Source organism: Balaenoptera borealis, assembly GCF_965194805.1.
Source record: "Balaenoptera borealis genome assembly, chromosome: 11".
Lineage (NCBI taxonomy): Eukaryota > Metazoa > Chordata > Mammalia > Artiodactyla > Balaenopteridae > Balaenoptera > Balaenoptera borealis.
The window spans coordinates 65,341,065-65,365,829 of NC_138868.1; the positions used below are offsets into that span (position 1 = coordinate 65,341,065).

Sequence of the window (24,765 nt, forward strand, 5' to 3'; positions counted from 1 at the left end):
ACAAGCATACAACATGGTTATATATACACACATATGTATGATGGATATATATATAGATGTATAAGTGAAGATCTATCTATATTCATAAGTATGTCTTCATCTACATTGGTTTAAACTTATTTCCTCCCAACTTTCCAACTCATCCATCCATTTATTCATCCATCCCTGCATCAGTTCCTCCATCCATCCATCCATCTTTCCCAGTCTCCTTCCCGCTACAGAATTAAGCATGCTTTGCCAGCTAGTTCCTAACACCTTGTAAGAGGGCAGCTTGCTTAAATCTTAATCGCATCACTGTGGGGTTCTGTGAAAGCTTTGAAGTTGTTTCCAGGGTTGCTTAAAAAATTTGTGCCACAAAGAACTGTGATCGTAGTTACTCAGCAGGAAGCATTGGTAACATCTAGTTTATCCTTAGGTGGGCTGTTAAGAACTAGTCTTCTCTTTCTTTTTCTAGGAAGTGCTTTGTTTGTGGTTCAGAAAGAAGTTGTTCTGATGGATTTTGTTTTGTAGAATTGCTATGGATTTGCTTTGATATTTAGTATTAGTTTAGGTAAATTGAAACTGCAGGGTGCTCAAACATGGACGTGGATTAAAGTATCAAAAATTGCATATTTATTCTAAGCATATTCATGGCTTGAGTTGTTAAATTACACTGTTGTAGTTATGAAACTCCCAAGCAGATATGACCAAAATGAATCAACTATATAATATGTGAATAAAAGAATACTTATAAACTGGCCTATAAATTCTTGGTATCTTCAAGTTTCAGTGTCATGTTCACAGGAAGAAAATTAAATTACCTTGCAGTCTTCTGAAAAGCTTGCTCTGTATTATCCACTATATATAATAGAATGTGATTATAGACTCTTGCTCTAGACTGGAAGTTTACCTTATCCATTCTTATACCTTAAAGAAGTATTTTATACTCTTCTAAAACATTCTGACAGATGAAATCTATTATATTTTGAAAGACTTTCTGAAATGATTAAATATCGTCTCTTGGTAACCATTACAATGTTTAAGAACAATCACTTTGTTTTTCTTTAATCTCTAATTTCTCCTTATCCATAGAACACAGAACACACATATTTTATATGTATACATAGAATATATAAATATTTAGAATTTAGAGGTTACACCATTCTTCCTGTATTCTGTAGTGACCTTAGTTATGAAATGTTATATACAGTGTCATTCAGAAATTTGAGAAAGTTAGCTAAAGAATATTTACACTAAAGTTTCCAGAAAAAAAGCATTATTGTTCATCTGATTAGACAAAATAATGTCGTTAGAAGATAATCCTTGGAATTTCAATAGAATGTGAGGATACCTTTTAATCTACTGAGATGTTAAGAAAATTTAATTATTTTAATATTTTCCCACAGGAGTAGTGATACTCTGATTACAAAGAGTTAGTTCTTACAGCAGTGGTTCTTAATACTTTTTTAGATAGTACCCTTTGATGTGCACACCCACTTACATTTTTCATGCAAGTTTAAAAGATTCACCCCCTTTCCCCATCAAAAAAAAAGAAAAAAAAAGAAGCCTATCTGTAGTTTGAAGAAATACTCGACTAACTTTAGACTGCTTATTCACTGAGCTTCACCAGTCTTCTAATCTAGTGATTCTCAGCAGAATGGGAGTATCTGTGTATCAGAGTCTCCTGTGAAGTTTAAAAGGTTATTGTCCTCCTTGGCCCCAGCCCTTCCTCTAGGCCACCTTTTGTTCTAATTGGCACCTCCCCCTTCCCCATCACTGTTGTAGCAGTGTCTTATAATATATAACTTGGTTTCCAGAGAGAATTTACGCACTAGGAAGGGAGTGACTTGTTTGTCTTCAGACTTAGGCTAGATACAGTCAAGTGTTAAATAAAATTGGTATTTAATTAGCTTATCTATTTCCTATGATACTGAACATCTCTGGAGAAGTGTTAAAATAAATCACTGTTCTGATATTCTAACCTACCAAGTTGACATTGGAATGGAGGTTAAAGACGTACCAGGTAAAGGCACCAAAAAGAGTCTGGCTATGTAATCCAACATATCATGCCCATCACAGGCATCGTCCTCTCATTCTTTTTTTTTTTTTTTTTTAAACTTTTACATTCATTCATTCATTCATTCATTTATTTATTTATTTATTTATTTATGACTGTGTTGAGTCTTCGTTTCTGTGCGAGGGCTTTCTCTAGTTGCGGCAAGCGGGGGCCACTCTTCATCGCGGTGTGCGGGCCTCTCACTATCACTGCCTCTCTTGTTGCGGAGCACAGGCTCCAGACGCGCAGGCTCAGTAATTGTGGCTCACGGGCCCAGTTGCTCCATGGCATGTGGGATCTTCCCAGACCAGGGCTCGAACCCGTATCCACTGCATTGGCAGGCAGATTCTCAACCACTGCGCCACCAGGGAAGCCCCGTCCTCTCATTCTTGAGGCTATTAGCTTTGGGTTGGAATTCAGATAAAGCTGGGAAGGAGGTGATCTTCCTCATTGTTTGGGAATGATAAATTGAAACTTGAGACCAGAATAGGACATAATCTAATAACGATGCATCCTCAGTTTTTCCCAGTAGTAAGAATGTGTCAAGGCTTTGTTCATCCTCATCACACAGAAGCCTGCTAGGACAGCATATTAAACAAGTCAGTGAATTTTAGAATTGTAAGGTAACTTAGGACTTCCCTGGTGGCGCAGTGGTTAAGAATCCGCCTGCCAGTGCAGGGGACACCGGTTCGAGCCCTGGTCTGGGAAGATCCCACATGCCGCGGAGCAACTAAGCCCGTGCGCCACAACTACTGAGCCTGTGCTCTGGAGCCCGCGACCCACAACTACTGAGCCCACGTGCCACAACTACGGAAGCCCGCGCGCCTAGAGCCCGTGCTCCGCAACAAGATAAGCCACTGCAATGAGAAGCCCGCGCACCGCAACGAAGAGTAGCCCCCACCCGCCTCAACTAGAGAAAAGCCCGCGTGCAGCAACAAAGACCCAGTGCAGCCAAAAATAAATAAATAAATAAATAAATAAATAAATAAATAAATAAATAAATAAAAAGAAAGGTAACTTAGTAATGTAAAGATTTTCTGCTGTAGAAGCAGTGCATTGGAAAGAACGTGAAACTGGAGTCAGACGAACTTGCTTTTTGCTGCTTTTGTATTTTTAAGGAAACCACTTCTTTGATTCTTGGTTTTCAATAGAGAGAGGACAGTAGTATCTGTGTTACACTTCATAGAACTAGTGAGAGGATAAAATCTGATTTCAAAATATTAATTATACCTTGTAAATTATTAAATTTTATACAAATGTGTGACAAACAGATCACATCTTTGCAAATAAATTAGTACCATTAATTGGCCCTCGCTCTGTCCGGTGGCTATCTTTTGTGATTATATTTCTATAATACATGTTTATAATGTGTTCCTTTTTATAAAACTGGGTTCCTCCTAACACCTTGCTTAGTAATTCTACCATTTGCTTAGTGTCCATAGATGCCAAGTACTATTATTGCAGGTCTGTGAAAATGTAAAGGTTAACAAGATAATCTTTGCTCAATAAAGGTAAACACTTATAGATGGAAGCTAGTGATGATTCTGGAGCTGGATTACTGTTACTATTAGAGGCAGAATGAGATTAGTGGAACAAATGTTTTTAAAGATAGCATCATACATTAGTTCACTTCATAATGAAAAGTATTTTCAGGGACTACCACTGAAATTACAGAAATATTTTTATTTTGGTTTTGTAATGAAGAATATTATTTTTTTTCTTCATACATAACCAGCTGTTGGTAAGAATAGGTATCACTTGAGAAGGATTTAACTTCTGTGTATGTGTGACTCTTGGATGATGATGTTACCCTAACTTTTCTTGATATAATTTATTTAAAATAAGTACTATTAGAACATCTTTGATTTAGAATTTGGTTGGAACTAATAAGATTGGTAAGGATTAGTGAGAACAATTTCAATTCATATGTACAAATCATAGAAAAGAAGAGCTAAAAGGGACCTTACAGATCATCTTATCACTGATTCTGAAATTCTTTTTTAGAAGGTCAGTAGACTTGTCTTGTTCTGCTGAGGTGCATTAGGACCTGGTGAAGAGGGACATTGCTGGGGGAGGTATGGCCCAGTGGGTATGCCTAGACCGCCTCCTCCTTTCAACCAGGGTGGCCCAATGATATGTTTTATATATTGCTGATAAATGTAAGTTTTTTTCTTTAAATAGTTTTTATGTTTGAAAATGTAAATTAGATAACTAGTTTTGTTCCCTTATTTTTATGACAAAATTACAGGGTACCAGAGAATTAAAGTTAACTGGAACCCTGATTTCCTAACTTCACTTCAGCATTGTTCACTTATATCATACTGCCTCCATGTGGCTTTAGTAAATTAAAAATCCTATTAAGCCATGTTAAATGATGAGCACTCAAGACTTTGTATGACTGGATCTGACATCAAGAAGATTTGATGGATGATGTTAATATCAAGACCTGGCATGATATTTAAGTGAAAGTGATTTGATATTGTTGCTTCTTTTATATATAAAGTAGTAGTTTCTTTGAGTTTTAAAAAAATGTTCATAGTTGAAACTCAAATAAGTTTTTATAATTTTCAGAGTTTGTTATTTGAACTCTGCCCTTGAACTCTTAAAACATTAAAGACGTCTTTCTTAGAGGATAGGATGTGTTTCATTTATGGTCTCATGTGCAGATAAGTTAAATAAAGTGATTAAGGGCATAAAATTGTCCTTATCTTTGAGTTTCTAGATGAATTCTCATTAAGTAAGAGTAAATATGCATTTAGTAAATATGCAGTTTTTCTGTAAAGTGAGTGTTTATAGAGCTTTTGTTTGTCCTTTGGCATTAGAGAATTAACTTACTGCCTGACTTTTCACTTAACAGTGAAATTAAAACAAGGTGATTTTGTATGATTTGTAATGGCATCTAATGAACAGTTGCATTGTGTGTGAAACAAATAGAAGATCTGTTTTTTTAAAAATAAATATGCGTTTAGTTAGAATTGATATGGCCTTGACATTTTTGGCAAGATGAATTTGTTAGGATTCTTCATTAAATTTAGAATTCTCTAGCATAAACTTAGACTAATAGCAAATTGTACCTCTCTTCCTATTAATAGATAATAAGGTACTAGTAGTTTTAAAAATTGAGATGTAATCGACATATAACATTATATTAGTTTCAGGTGAACAATATAATAATTAGATATTGGTATATATTGCAAAATGATTATCACAGTACGTCTAGTTAACAATTACTAGGCAATAGTAATTTTAAAGAGTTTTAATTAACGAGCATTAAACAGAATGTTTAATGACTACAGATTAGAATGACTTGTAGAATCTATTTACAGCCAACTATTAGGGTACTGAAAACTTATATCAGCATAATCTATCCCTTTTCCACAACTTCTGATAATTGTTTTGGTAGATTTCTAAAAAAGTGATAAAGTGATTATTAAGTCAAATTGATGGTTAGTCTCACACTGTCTCTTCTTAAAATTATTTGCAGGAGAGGGCTGCTCACAATTTATATGGCCAACTTGGTGAGTAATTCTTTTTTTTTTGCTTTGGAGGTTTTTCCATGCACCTTTTATCCTTTTTTTGTTTGTTTTTTTTGAATCAAGTTCCCTTAAAAAAAGAAAAAAAGAAAACCTACTTAAATTTGAGGATATTTTCTGTCTCTGTTTTAAAGGATAGACTTAAATGTTTAAAATAGCTTTGATGCTCTCTGGTTTATTCCTGTCATATATGACTGAATTGCACTTACTTCAGGAGAAAGATGATTCACGGCCCTGTGTCCTTCATGACTCTTTTTTCCTCAAAGATTAGATCTTCATCTTTGATAGGGTATATATCTATATCTGTATATGTCTCTCTATATATCTTTAATTTCATTTCACACTCTGCTTCTATTGCTAACTTCTTGTGGCAAAAAAGATATAAGGATGAGCTTTTATGATGCACAGTTTTCTTGGAATCAGAATAGCATTCATTCTATCTCTAAATACTGAATATATTTAATAATATAATTAGCTAGGCTTCTAAATTTCTAAGTTTTCAGAATTGAAATTAATGTTGTCTAGTCTGATATTTACTGTAAATATATAATCAAGGTTATATGATTTTCATTGTCAAGTTCATATTTTAAAAACATATTTGTATTAAAACCTTTTAAAGTTGTTTAATAGAATTGATAGGCGACATTGAAAAATTCAACTAAGGAAAGATGAATTAATTATGTGTTTACCTAAGGATAGGTTTTTGAATTTTGTAACAAGGGAATGTAGTTCAGGGTTGTATTCAGCAACTTATTTCAGTTTTAAAATATTTAATTTTTGCTCTGTTCTTATCATGTGTCAGTTACTGTGCTATATGCTGGAAGGCAAGATGAAGACAGTCCTTGTACTTATGGAGTTTGCTGTCTAGTGGAAAAGTCACAATAGAAATAATAATGTTTGAAAAGGACTGAAAGATGAATTATAGGGTGCTGTGGAAACCATAATAGTAGCACCAAACTATGCTAGGTGCTGCTTTTCTTTCTGATTTTGTAAAAAACTTAAAAATATTACATCTGCATACTAGAATAGATCTGAGTTTTAATGCATTTTTTTTCTTTTAGTTATACACATGCTTTTCTATACTACCACATGGTGATACTTTAATACTGAAATACTATATGTATTTACACACTTATCTTAAATTCTAAGTAAACTTCCACAAACTTTTTTTGTGTTGCTCGTTTAGATTGGAAGTTCCTGGAGAGAAGATATTTGATTTTGATTGATATAATCAATGTTGGAAAACGCCCTAAAAATACTGTATTTTTTTTAAGATTAAACTTTTTATTTTGAAATAATCATAGGTTCATATGCAGTTATAAGAAATAATAGAGAGATCTCATGTTACTCTCTACCCAGTTTCCCTTAATAGTATTATTTTACAAAACTGTAGTAGTATCAAAATTAGGATATTTACATTGATATTTATTGTAGTCGAGATAGAGAACATTTCCTTCACAGGGATCCTTCATGCTGCCCTTTTGTAGCTACATTTACTTCCCTCTGACCCTTACCTCCCATTCCTCAACCTCTGACAACCATTAATTTATTCTTTATTTCTGTAATTCTTTAAATTCTATAATCATTTCAAGAATGATGTATAAATAGAATTATATAGTACATACTATTTGTCATTAGCTGTTTTCACTCAACGTAATTCTCTGGAGATTCAAGTTGTTTGGTATATCAGTAGTTCATTCCTTTTTACTGCTGAGTAGTATATCATGGTATGGCTGCACTAGTTTATTTAACTATTCACCCATTGAAGAACATCTGGCTTGTTTCCAGTTTTTGGCTATTACAAATAAAGCCGCTATAGATATTCATGTGCAGGTTTTTGTGTGAACGTGAGTTTTTATTTCTCTGGGATAAATGCCCAGGAGTGTAGTTGCCAGGTTGTATGGTAGTTGAATGTTTAGTTTTTAAAGAAACTGTTAAACTGTTTTCCAGAGTGGCTGTACTATGTTGTTTTGATAGTGTTCCCAATTTAGAATAAACCTTTGAATCTCTCGATCTTTCTAAATGGGAAACTTTTTGTGTTAACTTAACATTAACATTTGTCTGTTAAGCAGATTTGTACTTTTTATGTCCAGATTAATAAATTTCAGTATTAGACAAGTTTTTCAGAAAGTGCAAAATATGAATTGGTCTTTTATCTTTTGTCAGCCAGGGTCTGTAATTTAAAAGTTTACTGAGATCAAAGGCTTTACACATGGATTTTTGACTATGTCCAAAGGAAATGAATTTGTACATGATACATTCTGGATACTAATGATAGTCTTAGTATCTTCATCGTCCCTTCCTCTGAATAGAGCCTTTTATTTATACTATTGCTGTATAACTATTACTTAACTAAGAGGGTGGTTAGTGCAGAATAGGTAAGAAATACTTTCTGAGACTGAGTTTAACCTTAAGAAATAACTTTGTCCTGTAACTCTATTATGTTGCTCACTAGACTAAGTTGAGATTGTTGGCTTATTTTAACATCAACGACAAAATTTCTAAATGTTGGGAGGTTTTATTTTAAGAAAATTATTCATTGTATTTAGGTATGTGTTTCTGATTTGGAAAGTAGAGAAAGACATGAAGAAGAAAGTAAAAATCATCTGTAGTTTTACTGTGTAGTAATTACTAACATTTTAGTGTTTATTTCTTTATTCCCTTCCCTTTCCTCCAATGTACCTATATAAATACACAAACATAGATGCACATTCACATTACACATTACACATTATATACCCATTAAAAAAAAATTGGGGGCATACTGTTTTGTGACATCTTTTGTTACTATGCCATATAGTTTTGATTGCTCATGGTATTAAATAATCATTTTTTGAGGGTGTAATCCTACCTTTTCACATACTTCTTGGTTATATTTTTATTATATTGGGTTGGTTTTATACATATACACATATATACAGTCCTACTCAAAATGTTAGGTGACAGTAAAATACTCTTTGGTTAGTAATAATATCATTTTGTTAGTTTTGGCTGTGACAGTTACCCACTCCTTATTTTGATCAGGAAATTTCAAAGGCATTGCCATGCCTTTGAATGAATACCTGATAGAAAAATATGCAAAACCGGCTTTGTATTATCTTTATCATCTTTGTCTTTATTTTTATCAGTGAACACTTATTGAGTGCAGAGCACTGTGCTATGTATTTGGACACAAATATAGCCATTATTCTGTCCTTGAAATTAATTTAGTTGAGGGAATAAGGTATCTCTAGATCTGGATTTAAAATGAATAGGTAATAAATAGTCCAAGATAGTGTATTCATGTCAAATATATGATTAGACAGTACAGTCTTTAGAACTGTAGAAAAGGGAGTTATCTTTGGGCTGGGGATATCAGAGAGGGTTTTATGAATTACATGGGACCTGAACCTTGAAGAAAGGAGAGGAATCGGAGATAGCTCCATCTGAGAGATGTGTCACTGGTGATCACAGGACAAAACTGTCGCCTTTCCAAGGATTGCCAAGTTGAGGCCAAGGTTTAGGAACAAAAAAAAGAATAAGCAACATTTGCTGAGTATCTACTCTGTTAGACACTGTTGGTGAATTGGGGTTACCAAAATAAACAAGGTATAGTCCCTGCTTCCGAGGACCTTATATTTTACTGAGGGAGAGAGAGATGTAAGCCTCATCTCTGTTTTTTAGCATTGATAGTTGTCTCAAAACAGAAAACAGGACAGTGTTTATACTATGTAGTTGTGAATATAAATTTTGCTAATGCTGTGTTTATGTTAGTGTTGTAGGGGGCAGGTAGAGAGCCACATACTCTAAATAAGGGACATCTCTATTAATGCTTTTGTTATTATAAGAAGATCTTCCCTTGGGCTACTCTTATTACCCATGATATATGTCAGGAAGCCCTGGTAAGTCTCAGTTCTTAGACCTAAGTAATTTATAGCCTTAGCCATAAATGTCATAAATTATAATTAAACTAGCAGTTTTAAAGATTACAGAGTCTTACAATTTAATATAATTTAATTAATACCCATGTGAAAATGTCATTGATTTCTTGTTCTATGTTAGCAAATTTTAGAAAGAAAAGTGTACAATTTTAAAAATTGTATAATTTTTTTAGATTTTTAGCATTGTTAGAGAATTAGTTATTAAAGGGCAAAATGTGTAAAAGGTACACAGAAAAGGTATGAAATAAAGAATTAAATATTTTCTCTGGCATTTGCCCAAGATATGGCTAGAAGATGATGGAAGTGTTTTCCTGGGGCTAATATGCCAGAGCCAATTACCCACAAGAACATAAGCTGCTAGCATTCAGCTTTGCCACAGTATGATTTAAAGGAGAATACATAAAAGTTTGCATTTACATGATTTCCCTTTATTTCGTTGGTTGTGACAATGACTGAGGATTCCAGTTTTTCAAAATTTATCATTTGCTGCTAATAGTTATTTAGGATGTGATGTCAAGTTCTAGTTCATTTCTGTTTCATTTAATTATAATTTATGACGTTAAAAAATCTATGTTAACTCCCTTTGAACACTTCTCTCTGCTTTATGCCACCAAGCATTCAACAATGCATGCATTTTAAAATTGTAAACATATACCTACAGGCTTGTCTCTAGCATTTGTTTTTTAATTTTGAACATGCAGTGTCTTTGATTAAAACATCTGTATTTGATTTTTCAAACATAAGGTTTGAAAATGTTGATTCATAAGTTTTCTTGTAAGACCACTTCAGTTTAATTAGATCCAGCAGATATTGATTATATATCAGCTATGCTAGGCACATGAAGATACAAAAGAAATACAAAACGGATTGTAAACTAGTTGGAGAAATTTGACAGATGAACTCGAAAAATAATAAACTGAAAGTATTAAATTCAAAAAACAATTATAAATACTCTCTTAAATTGCTCCCCTAAGCCTTCCTTTTGCAGCAAATGACATCAACCATCCATCCAGTTGCTCAGGCCAGAAACTTAGGAGTTTTAACTCTTTTCTTCACCTTATACTCGGTCCAATCCATTGTAGAATCTTATTCTACTTCAAAAGTATACTCTGGATCTTACAGTGACTCATTACCTACACAGCTATAAACAGAATCTGAGCCCTAACATCTCTTGCCTGAGCTATCTGAATAGCCTGAATGGTTTACATCCTCCCAGTCCTGTCTTCTTATACAGTCTGTTTTCCACATAGCAGTCAGAGTCATTGGGAATGCAAATTAGAGCTTGTTGATCTTCTGCTTAAAATTCAGAAAAACCTTCCCATCCCACTTCTCACTGCACCCTGGATACAATTAAATGCCTCACAAGGCTGCTACCTCTCTGACTTCATCTACTTTCTTCTCATTCTTTACACTGGATTTCTTTTTGTCTGTAGACTACTTGAAGCTTATTAGTCCTTTGAAGCCTTACCACTTGCCTTTTGTTTGTTTGTTTTTTTGCTTGGAAATTTTTTTCCCTAGGTTTTTCTTGGCTAGTATCTTCTCCTTATATGGTTCTTAACCCATTGTTACATCCTGAGAGAGGCCTTCCTTTACTATCATAGTTAAAGCAGCTTCACCTCACCTCTCTAACTCGTAATCTTTTTCATGGCACATATAAGTAAATTTTAAATTTTAAAATTAAATTTTCTTGTTTGTTGCTATTCTTCCCTCACTGTATATAAGCTGCTTAAGGGCAAGAATTCTTGCTTATTCACTGACATCCCTAGTACCTACACACAGTGTTTAGAATATATGCTCAATGAATAATTTTTGAATGAATGGAGATTGAAAGCAAATACTCTAGAAAATGGCAAAGATGAGAGAGAATGACCCTTCTCTTCTAAGTTGGTGAACATAATACCTGTGCTTCTTCTTTCCCCACCCTCTTCCATTAGCCTTGAGACCCAAGTTCTTTAAGCCAACCAAATGACCTTGTTTTCCCAAAGAAAGGTAAACAAAAGTGGATCTTTCCTCAGCTGAGTTCCTGAGCTAGTAGATTCCTTTGTTGGATGCTTTTGTTTAAAACAAGTACCAGAATTAGGGATGCTCTTCCTCTCTCTGTTCTTACTCTGATTCTTTGAGTCACATTGAGGAATGTGCTTCTGGTACCCAATATAACATTGGACAATGTTGAGCTCTTATCTTCATTTGGTAGAAGCTGAGATACTTTGTTATCCAAGGTGAATAGATTCTTGAAAGTTGCCATGGCCAACTTGATCACAAAGGCAGACACGGAGCATGAAAAGGGGAATTATTAGAGACTCCCTCTTATTTTCTTTTACTGGACAATTTAATACTGCGTTTTGAAGATCTGTCCATATTGTATTTACTTTGAACTTGACAGCATGTTTTCGAGACCTATGTGTGTTGCTTTATATCCTTCCACTGCATTGCTCTGACTGCTGCATAGTGTGCCAGAATATCCATCCCCTATATATACCTTATAATAGCTTTATTGAGATATAAATCACATACAATAAAATTTACCCCTTTGGAATTTACATTCCAGTGGTTTTTAGTACATTCACAGAGTTGTGCAACCATTACCACCATCTAGTTCATCTACTACATTTTACTTGTTCATTCTTCCAGTGATGGATATCCGGATTGCTTCCAGCTCCTCAATATCACAATCAATATGGTGATAGTCATCTTTGTACATGACTATTTTGTGAATTTCTCTGGATGTGCATGAATAAAGGCTAAGAAGATGGATTTTTAGATCCGATACTTTCTGGTAAAAGGACAGAATGGCTCAGAATGTGAGAAAATATCGTTATTCCAGTAGTTCATTTGGAGGTAGATTTATTGGTACTTTAGGAAATAATTTTGTCTTGTGCTTCTTTGTCCTATGTTTCTTTTTCAATGATTTGATTACTCATCCTAAGGATTTTAGGGTTGGAGGCTGACTTTGAAGCTAGTAGGTACTCTGCTCTAAGTGGCTTGAAGGACCACTACAGAGTCAATTAGGCCAAAGGAAAAAAGGGTGCAGTTTTTCTTTAGGCATGAGTTTTTATCATAACTACTCTTTATACACCTTTATTTTCTATTTGCCTTGTGAAGATAATATAAAAATATATCAAAAAATTGAAAGAGGCAAATGTAAATCATTAAAAAAAAAAGCAGATGTGAGGAAGCAGAATTTTACAAAGGAATATAAATAAAAGAGACAAAGGAAGGCAGTGTGTAAGAGAAGAGAATACAAAATAAAAAACAAATCATATAATAAACATTTGGCTTTTGTTGACGCCTGAAGGGTGACGGGGCTCCTCTACTGCTGGGTGCACGTGGTCTGTACTAACACCCCTGGTGGCGGGTAGGGGAGCCCAGGCCTAGTTTCAGCTGGTGGGGATGAAGGTCCCAGCTCTTTCCTTGGTCTTCCCTGACTCCTCCCCATTGGGGGTGTTCGGGTGCCTTGTTACAGCCTTGTGAGGGTGGAAGTCTAGGCTGTCCACTTGGCCATTGCGACGGGGGTTGGGCCACAGTTTTTTCTGAGGTGTTTGGCTGGAGTCGAATGGTTATTGTCTGTTTTCATAGGCTGCCCTTTGGCTGGTCCTTTAGGAAGACAGAGAAGGTTTTTATTTGTGCCTAGTAGCATTTCTGGCTTGCAGGTTTCGTTAATTCTAAGACTGGGATATTCAAGGCAGAGAGAAAACCTAGGTACTTACCACCATGTCATTCTTTGGATCACAAGGTCTCTAGATGGTCTGCTGCCTTCTTTCCACCTTTCAGTCATTAAATATTTGTTTTATATATATAGTGTCCAGGGTTTTTGGTTGTAATTAATGGGAGGAATAGGGAAAATATGTATACCTGATCTTCCCAGAAGCAGAAGTCCTTCTTCACATATAATTTTTGTATATTAGTCAGAAATAATCAAGTACACAAGGAAACAAGGCACCAAGATCAAGATCTGGCACAAACAATAAACAACAGAAGCAGACCTACAGAGACTTTGTGTATTGGAATTATCTGGAAATGTAAAAACAAGTGTGTTTAAATGTTTAACGCAAATGACGACTTCTGATTCAGGCCAAATTAGAATAACAGGGAACAGATTTACTCTTCTGCCCGAAGCAACAAAAATCCAGACAAAATAAATGAAACAACAGTTTTCAAGACACTGTACATTAATCAGTGAAGGACTGTGATCCATGAAAGATTAGAAGCTAGTGAGATGAGCCCTGTGATTGCTTGGCTTACTACCTGGAGGGCATTTCTGGACCATGGAGCAAGGTTGTTGAACTGAGGCAGAGCCTGGCTATATCCCAGAGTTGACAAGGCATAACTAGGAGTCCAAGGAGACCAGAGTTTGCATGTAGTGGAGGAGAACGGTAGAGAACTCCAGAGGGGTACCGAGGGTCCCAATGAGTACTCAACTCAGTTTTGATCAGTGAATGCATCAGAGGAAGCTACCTGAGGCTGGGGAAAGAACCAGAAAAACCCATTAGAGAGAAAAATCCTCTGAGCTCATGCAGGGCTAGGAATAGTTGCTGTTCCTACCACTGAGAGTAGAAAATTTCATAATTCACAGGGCATTGGGAAGACTGCTTAGAAGGATTTTACCTCAGTGTGGGGCACAAGTTAGTCCTACACTAAACACTGCTCTGGCCCCAAATTGGAAAAAAAAAAAAAAAGCAAGGCATGAAAGGATCTGAGTCCCAAAACAAACCTAATCTAAATAAAATTTATGGGAGTACAAAAATATACAGAACCCAACAAGGTAAAATTTATAATGTCTGTCATACAATAAAATATTACTAGGCATGAAAAGGGTCAGGAAATATGACCCATAATGATGAGAAAAACGAATCATTTGAAATCAACTCAGAAGTGATACCTGTGATAGAATTAGTAGACAGGGACATCAAAACAATAATATTTATGGTATTTCATATACTCAGGAAGCTAGGGGAAATATTGAACATGTTTTAAATTTGTTTTATTTGTTTATTTATTTAGGCTGCGTTGGGTCTTCGTTGCTGCGCGCGGGCTTTCTCTAGTTGCGGCGAGCGGGGGCTACTCTTTGTTGTGGTGCGTGGCTTCTCATTGCGGTGGCTTCTCCCCATGCGGAGCACGAGCTCTAGAGCGCAGGCTCAGTAGTTGTGGCTTGTGGGCTGTAGAGTGCAGGCTCAGCAGTTGTGGCGCATGGGCTTAGTTGCTCTGCGGCATGTGGGATCTTCCCGGACCAGGGCTCAAACCCGTGTTCCCTGCGTTGGCAGGCGGATTCTTAACCACTGCGCCACCGGGGAAGCCCTTGAACATGTTTAATAGAGATATGGAAGATATTTTAAAACACCCAAAGTTAACTTTTAGAGATGAAAGCTATAAAATATGAGTGAAAAGTACACAGGATAGGATTGATGGCATGTCAGACCATGCAGAAGAAAAGATTAGTGAACCCAAAGGCATAGTAATAGAAACTATCAATGAAACATCAAGGGAAAATAAAAAATGTGAACAGAATATTAGTGATCTAATAGGACAACTTGAATTGGCCCAATATACATACAATTGGAGTCTAAAAGTGAGAGAGAGAGAGCGAGAGGGAGGGTCAGGAAAAGCATCTGGAGAAATAATGACTCAAAATGTCCCAAACTTGATGAAAGCTCTAAACACTGTCATCCAAGAACATAAACAAACCTCAAGCACAAGGAACATGATGGAAATTAATCATATAATAGTCAATAAAACCAATGAGAAAGAGAAAATCTTAAAAGCAGCAAGAGAAAAGAGAAACATTTCATACAGATGAATAGAGATTAATGACGACAGCAAATTTATCATTGGGAACAATACATATCAGAAGACAGTTAAGCAGCATCTTTAAAGTACTGAAAAAAACAAACAAACTGTCAATGTAGAATTGTATACTCGGCAAAATATCTTTAAAAAACAAAAGCAAAGTAAAGACTTTTTCAGATATACAAAAGTTGAAAGAATTCATCACCAGCAGACCTGTACTAGAGGAAATGTTAAAGTTTGTCAAGAAGTTTTCAGGAAAATAATAGTAGTTGGAAATCTAGGTCTACTCAAAGAAATGAAGAGCACTGGAAACGATAACTATCTGCGTAGATATAAAAGATACTTTTCTTACATATCCCCCTATAAAAGTGTAATTGACTGTAAAAATAATAGCAATGTCGTTTGTGAGGGTTATAACATGTGTAAAAGTAAAGTGTTTAACAACATTAATACAGAGTTCAAGAGGGAAGAAATGGAAGTGTAATGTCAGATTTTTATACTATATGGGACATTGTGTAAATCACTTGAAGGTAGACTGATAATTTTAAGATGTGTATTGTAAACCTCAGATCAACTCAACTATATGTAATCTACAAGAAGCCCCTTTAAAAGTAAAGGGACAAATAAATTTAAAGTAAAACAGGTTAAAAGTAAAAGGTTTGACAAAAGATATATTATGCTCACTCTAATTAGAAGTAAGCTGGAGTGGTTATATTAACATTGGACATAGTAGATTTCAGAGCAGAGCATATTACCAGAGAAAAAGAGGGTAATTTCATAACAGTAAAGGGGTAAGTGAATTAAGAGGACATAATATTTCTAAATGTTTATGCATCTAATAACAGAGCTTCAAAATAAATAAAGCAAAAACTGACAGAACTGCAATGAGAAATACACAAATTCACAATTACACTTGGAGATTACAGCATCCTTCTGTCAATACTTGATATAGAATGTAAATAGAAGATCATTAAGGATACAGAAGCCTTGAATAACACTATTAACTAACTTGACATCATTGACCTTTACAGAGTATTCTACACAACAGTATGGAGTGAAAATTATTTTCAAGCGTCATCAAAATTTACTGTATTCTGGGCTACAAAACAAGTCTCAAAGGATTCAGGTCATATCATACAATTTATTGTTTGGCTTCAATGGAATTAAATTAGAACCAAAAGGTATCTGGAAAATCCCCCAATATTTGAAAACTCATGTACTTCAGAAGATATCAAAAGTGAAGCTAGAAAGTGTTTTGAACTGAATGAAAAAGCAAACATAACATATCAAAATTTGTGAGATATATTTACTGCCTACTTAGAAGGACATTTATAGCACGAAATACCTGTTTAGAAAAATAAAGAAAGGTCTTAAGCCAATGACTTCAGTTTCCAATTAAGAAACTAGAAAAAGAAAAGCAGTTAAACCCAAAGTAAGAGGAAGTAAAGAAATAATAAATATTGGAGTGGAAATAAGTGAAAAAAATATTAAAACCAAAGAAAAAAATCAACATACCCTCAGCTAGTTCTTTGAGAAAATGAATAAAATTAATAAACCTCTAAGCCAGATAGATGAGGAAGAAAAAAGATACAAATTACCAATATTAGCAATGAAAGAGGTGATATCATTATAGATTATACAGGTAGTAAAAGTACGGTAATGTGGTATTTCGAACAAGTTTATGTCCATATATTTGACAACTTAGGTGAAGTGGTTATATTTCTTAAAAGATACAAACCACCAAAACTCACTCAAGAAGAAATATGTAATCTGATCAGCCCTGTATTTACTACTGATCAGCCCTGTATTTACTAAAGAAATTGGATTCATAATTAAAAACCTTTTCCTAAAGAAAATTCCATGCCTTGGTAGCTTCACTGGTGAGTTTTAATAAATATTTAAAGAAGAAGTAATTCTAGTTCTACTTATTCCACTCAAACTGTATCAGAAAGTTGAAGAGAAGCAATCACTTCCATATTCATTCTCTGAGGCCAGCAGAATTTTGATACCAAAACAAGACAAAGACATTACAAGAAAAGGAAACTACAAACTCAGAATCCTTCATGAATTTAGATATAATATTCTTAACAAAATTTTAGCAGATCAATCCAATATTATATTAAAAGAATAATATCATGACCTAGTGAGGTTTAGCCGAGGAATTCAAGTTTAGCTTAACATTCAGAAGTCAATTAATGTAATTGACTTATTAACAGATTTAAAAAAAATAATCATCTCAATAGATTCAGAATAAACTTTTGATAAAATTCAACATTCATTTCTCATTAAAATTCTCATAAAACTAGATCAGTGGTTTTCAGTCAGGAGGAGTGATTTTGTACCCCAGGAGTGATTGATATTGGCAATATATGGAGATATTCTTGATTCTCATGGCTGGGTGAGTACTACTGGCACTCATCAATTGGAATCCTGGTTTACTACTTACTACCTTTTGTCTCAGTTTCCTCATCTGTCAAATGAAATAGTTAGTATATTATTTTTTTGGTGATTATTATGAAGATTAATTAATGTGGTCCAAGAGGAATAAGAAGCCCTTAAACCTAATATTTCTTTACTGTGATAATCATTCTAATAAATAAGTAATTTAAAGAAATATTTGATTGCACATAGAGCTCTATTTTTGACTGCTTTTTAAGGGATGTGTGTGTGTGTGTGTGTGTGTGTGTGTGTGTGTGTGTTATGATAAAATGGGTAACTAATTATGGATACATTTTAAAATTACAGACATTGTTCCAAAAGGAAATAATATCTGGGTTATTAGCATTGCATAGTCTTATTTTTGTTTGTTTGATATTTATTTTATTTATTTATTTTTTATTATATTTTATTTTTGGCTGTGTTGGGTCTTCATTGCTGTGTGCGGGCTTTCTCTAGCTGTGGCAGGCGGGGGCTACTGTTTATTGGGGTGCGTGGGCTTCTCATTGTGGTGGCTTCTCTTGTTACGGAGCACAGGCTCTAGGCACGCAGGCTTCAGGAATTGTGGCACGTGGGCTCAGTAGTTGTGGTACACGGGCTTAGTTGCTCTGCGGCATGTGAGATCTTCCCGAACCAGGGCTCGAACCCGTGTGCCCTGCACTGGCAGCGGATTCTTAACCATTGCGCCACCAGGGAAGTCCTGCATAGTCATTTTCATAATGTGTGATTAGTTTCCCAAAATGCTTGCCTGAAAGCTGATGTGAAGATAGGTTCTGGGACCCAGACCTGCCATAGATGCCTTATTTACTTGAATCTAGGTATTCACTTTTCTAGTTCTGTATTCTTTTACTAAATCTATACTATGCAAGTCATTGTTAATGAAGTCTGGAACCATAGCTGTCCTTAACATGGCTATTGAGTGTATGCAGATCAGTGCTGGGAAGTGGCACTCCCAGCAAGGAAGAAGAAAGAAGAAATGCTTAATTTATTTTTTCCCTTCTCTCTGCTTTCCTTAGATAAGCCAAGAAATATTTGATGAGGGTATATATATTTTTTGGTCATGAATTTAAAGGGAAATAATGAATGCAGTGTAATTTTTTAAAACCTTTCAGATATTTCATATATGGGTTTACAGTATTTATTTATTTTTTTTCTTAAAGAAGCTCTTCAGAGTCTGGGATTTTGTCTTCTACGTCTGTCTTTATAATTTCCTGCAGGAATAACCAGAATGCTTTGTATTTAATGAATAATACCTGCATAGTGTCATGTTTATTGCTTTAATAAATGCTTTTCCCATACTTGTTGCATTTAACATACTGAAACCACCCTGTTAAATAGGCATGATAGCTTTTATTATACCATTTATATATTATGAAAACAGAGTTTGGAAGGATACGTGACTTCTGATCTCATATTGATGATATATGATAAGGTAATATTGAAAACTCAGGTTTTAGCTGGGCTTAGTGCTTTTTCTAGGCTACTGTATCCTACCTAAATGTTGTTGATTGGTGACATTTAAGAACCTAGACTTTTTAAATGGATATTAAAAACAATCCTTAAATGTGGCAACAGTTGCAGTACAGAGCATGATTGTTTTCATTTATGGTCTTTTAATTAAGGTTAAATCTGGAGGTCTGGAATGTAATGGCAGTATTTTTAAAAATTTAGCACTGCTGTGACAGGTTTAGACAGTAGCATGGGACGTTAACTCAATACACTTCTGTGTTAAATCATTTTATGTCACTTTGTCAAGAGGTGAGCGTTAATTGTATTTCTAGGAATTAAATTATTCAAGTGTGTTGCATTTTAAAATCAAAGGAAAAATAAATTACTTAGTTCAGTGGTCCCCAACCATTTTGGCCCCAGGGACTGGTTTCATGGAAGACAATTTTTCCACAGAAGGGGGTGCTGGTTCAGGCGGTAATGTGAGTGATGGGGAGCGATGGGGAGCGGCAGATGAAGCTTTGCTCTCTCACCTGCCGCTCACATCCTGCGTCCGTGGCCCGGGGATTGGGGACCCCTGATTTAGTTTATATTCATTTAGCCAACAATTAAGTCCTGAAAAAAAATTCTTTTACTGCTTTACTAAATTTTGTAGCTCCTTGTTCATCTAACAGTATCCCACTGGGTTTTTACGATTTTCATATGTTTCTTGCATTTTGATATCCAAAAGTATGATCTAATGTAATATTTGGTAGTTTTTAAAAACAGAAGCAAAGAACTATGACTTTTATAGTGTGGCATTTATCATGCACGTTCCTATTGTGAGATACAAATTTAATTAGAAGGCTAAATATCATCTTTTAATCATCTATATAAAATTATTAAAATGCTTAAGTCATTCTTAAAGAAAATGTAAATGTAAGGGGTAAAAACGCATTTACTAATTAAGGGTTTAAATACCTTAATTTTAAAATAATGGATTATACGTTAAATTTTTTGGAGGAAAAGATGTAGATTTTGCATCATTTGTGAAAATATATGACTGAATGACATGTGATAAAAGGGGTCTATGATTGTTTTTTCTACCAGTAAATCTTGTACCATTTAGTGGTACTTCTTAGCAACTTTCGTAAACATAACATGAGCTTATTAAACTAACAATTAATTGTATTGCTTGTCAGAAATGATACATTGTTTGAGAAATTACATTTAGATGTATTCTACAATGTATATCTTCTGGAATTTTTTGCACTCTGGCATAAGATACACTGTAATTGGTTCAATAAATTGAGCAGTACAATGAAGAAATTTAAGATATATAAATGGGTTTAATGTGTAGGAGAAAAGTGGCTCATTTGGAATATGTCTCTAAGGCATGCCCTTCACGCCTCTAATAACAATTAGCAAAGCAGAGGATGAAAAGTCCTGGCCCAACTTGTAGATGCCATTTGGTGAAAGACAGTGGACTTTGTTATTTTCATTTTGCTGAAAAAGTTACAGGAGGCAGGTAAGGGCTACTTTTACTAAAACTTGATCTTGTATTTGTGAAGTATTTAAAGAAAAACAGAAAAGAAAAAGGAAAAAAGTGAAAAGGAAAGAAAAAGGCATTTATTCTAAAATGTACTTTGACCACACGGACCTGAATCTTTCAGGTCTGGCATTTATTATTTTACCTCTGCAGTTATTTTGTTGTTGTTAGGTGGTTAATACGAATAGAAGTTTAATAAAGATATTTTAAAGATTTAGCTCTATTCCATAAAATCGGCACGTGTGACAGGATCTGGTTTATTGTAGCTGTTAGTGTTAAGTTGACTTTCTGTCCCTGGAACTATGGCAGCAACCTGGTACAGGTTAAGAGGCAGAAAACATGGAAGAGTAGAAAGCAAACTGGTATGGAATCTGGAGACTTAAACCCTGGGATCAGTGGTGGTTTCACCAGTTAGTGTTCATGCCATTTGAATCTGTGGCCCCTGATTATTAATCTGGGAACCCTGAGATCTTTTCAGGATTACTTCAATACATTGCTTTTGTCATTAAGAAAGACTTTCCAGCCACTGCTCCTTACTTACTGGTTGTATGATGATCTTGGTCAAACCATTTTACTTCTACCTCCATTTTCTCAGCTGTGAAATTGGGATCATAATAGCTCCTACCTCACAGATTAATAATGTGAAAATTAAATAAGTTAATACATATAAAAGACTTATGAGTGAGTAGGAAGATCTCAATAATGTTTGCTTTTATTATTGTTTTTGTCATTGTTGTTGTGACTGTGACTTTGATCATGTTTGTGAAGTCTTCACAGTATGGAAAAACGTTATCTGTGTTTCCAGGAAAAATGTTATCTGTGTTTCCATGGAAAAATGTTATCTGTGTTTGTATATCTGAAAGTATACAAGTTGGAAAACTTGTATACTATGAAGGCAGCAAGTTTCCTTAAGTTTAGAACAAAATATTTATAGTTTGATCTGGTCTTGTAGCATCCTGGTAGAGAATTCAACTAAATTTAGGTATCTAAAAAGAATTCATTTAACTCTTGTTTCCCCCAGGGTCTATAAAGTAATGATTAGATAAAGAAGCGTTGATGTTCTGTTTTTATGTTGTTTTAGTAGTTTTGAATTAGAAATGAAAATATAGTCATTGATAATACTGTATGATAAATTATACTTACTGTCTTTCCTCCAGGGGGCTCAAAACATTTTAGGAATGTAACTAAACATTTTATAGGCACTTTTAATTATCTCTCTTTTACTGAGGTGAAACATGGAAGGTATAAGAGTTGAGAATATTTGTCTTATCTGAGGGATTTGGAAGTGCTAAAATATTTCTGCTCCCTGGGGAAATGTTTCTTTTATGCTATGGATATTACAAAAAAAAAATATTAATTTGTCCTGAAATTATCAGGTAAATAAGATAGAGGTTATCTGCTTGTGTGCAAGAAAACAAAGAAAACGTGAACTTGTTTGCCTTGTCACTGAATTTGTTTTCCATGTCACTGAATTTGTTGTCGATGTCACTGTGCGCATCGAAGTCAGATTATAGACTGATCAGAGACATTGATTATTAGGTTAGTCTGCATCTGAAATATAGGTTGCAATACAGAGACAATGTCACCTGATAACAAGTTATCTATTAGAAAGAGAAAGAAAACACTCAGTTGTGTCCTAGGTGGTGGACTGGGCAGTCATTTACTACTTATGCCCTTCCCTCCTTTCTCTCAAATTTTAATGAAATGGTAGTAAACATTTGCAAAAAGGAAGAAGTCTTAAAAAATGTTGCAATAGACTTAGAGATTTTAATGAATTTCTGGAAACTGGAATTCTAATCCTAATAACTAAAAATCCAGGGAGGAATAAACCACAGTCTAGCACTCACAGGTGAACGCTACAGGAGAGGTTGGAAACAGTCTTCACTGTAGTAGTCTGGAGAGACCGCAAACTGGGAGCTTGAAAATGAGCAGGAATCAGCAGGAGTGTATCTGGAACAGTGGAGTCATTTCCCCAAAATAGTGGGCTTGATTCGGGGTAACTTTATCCAGGAGTAAAATTTATTAAAGGATTTTGAGCATTTGGGAAGCTCTCATTCTTGGCTAGTTTATTTGCTCTATATTCATTCTGTTCAGATGAAGTCTGCCAGTCAGTATTCCTAGTTTACGTATATAATTGACAGTTGGCTTCCCATTCAGAGAAGGACAGTGTTGGGCAAACAACCCCAGAACTGCTGCTGCAGTGGACATTTCTGGTGTGTGTGCATCCTCCTAGTTTTTCGTTCATAAACATGAGTATACAACAAGTTCCACCAGGCATTTTGAGAAAATGAACAGCACAAAATAGATCATACCAAACAAGCATTTAATTTGAGAGAAAACAGAATTTAGCAATGGGAACAAACCTGAAAAAAAAATTTCTTCAGAGAATTTTGAGAAAATATAGCAGTCACAAAATAAGAATAGATTTCTTTGTAAAAGAAGCAGTTAGAGAAATAAGTTATTCTCAGAAGTAAAAAATGTGATTGATTTAGAAACTCATAAAAATGAAAGGCTGAAAGATGAAATAGGTTATTGTGTAGAAAATAGAGCAAAAGCTATAGATGGAAAACACTCAAAGATAAATTGAGAGATGTGGTGGGCTGTTCTAGAAAGAGAAGATAAGATGGGAGAGTGGCAGGTAGGTCTCTCCAAGGGCATTAAAGGAACATAGATCTTACTGACCATGTGTTGGACTCTACCAGGAAGCCTGCTTAGAAGCTGCTGGAACGCCTTGCCTGCAGATTTCCCAGTTGACCCATGGGCATCCTTAGTGCTCTGTGCCCCTCACCCACACATGCCCCCACACTGTAGTTGGCTCCTTATGCCTGTTCCTGTTGGTGGTGAGGATGAACCTTTACAGATGGCTGCTAAGCATGCAGAGAAAGCCAGCCTGACTCTGTGGGTCTGGGAGAAACCACAAACTTAAACATTCCGCACAACCTTAGGGAAAACGTAAGGAGGCTGGCTCTGCAGGAATGAGAGAAGGCATTCAAGCTTAAGAATTCTTTCATAAGAAGGAACAAGAAGAGTAGAGCAGTCATATCCATAGAAGAGATTTGTGAAAGCCTCAGAATCCCTAATAAGGCTGACAGAAGGTATTTCTCTCCTGAAGCAAGTCAGTAAAGAATGAGGAGGTGACTGCATTTTCAAATGTGAAGACAGTAAAGCAAACTTCAAGGAACATGAAAAATCAAGGAAACATGACACCACCGAAGGAACAACTTTCCACTAACGAACCCCCCAAAATGAAGACCTGCAATTTGCCAGACAAAGAATTCAAAATAAGTGTTTTAAGGAAGTTCAGTGAGCTATAAGAAAGCACAGAAAGACAGTTCAGTGAAATCAGGAAAACCATATATGGTCAAAATGAGAAGCTTAACAGAGAGAGAGAAATCATAAAAAAGAACCAAACAGAAATTCTGGAGTTGAAGAGTCAGTGAATGCAATGAAAATTGCAGTAGAGCTCATCAGCACTGGATTGGATTAAGCAGAAGGAAGAATCTGTGAAGTGGAAGAAAGGACCTTTGAAATCAAGTCAGAGGAGAACAAAGAAAAATGAATGAAAAAGAGTAAAGAAAGTCTATGTGAAAAATGGGATACCATTAAAAGAGACAATCTATGCATTATTGGAGTGCCAGAAGGAGAAAAGAAAGAGAAAGCAGCAGAAAGCTTATTTAGAGAAATAATGGATGAGAACTTCCCAAATATGGGGAGAGATTTAGAAATCCAACTTCATGAAGCTAATAGATCCCCAAACAAATTTAACTTGAGATCTTCTCTGAGACACATTATGATACAGTTGTTGAAAATCAAAGATACAAAGAAAATGTTAAAAGCGACAAGAGAAAAAAAAAATTCCTACGTGCAAAGGAAACCCCATAAGGCTGTCAACAAATTTCTTAGCAAAAACCTTGCAAGCCAGAAGAGAGTGGGATGATATATTCCAAGTGCTGAAAGAAAAAACCAAAAAACCAAAAAAACCCTGCCAGCCAAGAATACTTTCCCTGGCACTTGTCCTTCAGAAATGAAAGTGAGATGAAGAATTTCCAAAACACACAAAACTTGGGACTTCCCTTGTTGTCC

The 24,765-nt window shown here is 35.1% G+C and overlaps 1 protein-coding gene across 6 annotated transcripts in view; it reads left to right on the forward strand.

The window, feature by feature from the left end:
* TMEM135 (transmembrane protein 135) overlaps nt 1-24,765 on the forward strand; it is a 251,435-nt gene that overhangs the window by 54,831 nt on the left and 171,839 nt on the right. For 3 of the 6 annotated variants that reach the window (XM_082340493.1, XM_082340495.1, XM_082340494.1), the window contains exon 4: nt 5,520-5,553. The exons of 1 other annotated variant lie outside the window; for it this stretch is intronic. In XM_082340493.1, the coding sequence (XP_082196619.1) occupies nt 5,520-5,553 (34 nt within the window). Of the gene's footprint in view, nt 1-2,128; nt 5,554-17,057; nt 17,671-24,765 lie in introns of those variants that run through there. 2 more of the 6 variants (XM_082340496.1, XM_082340498.1) reach the window with 2 other exon arrangements.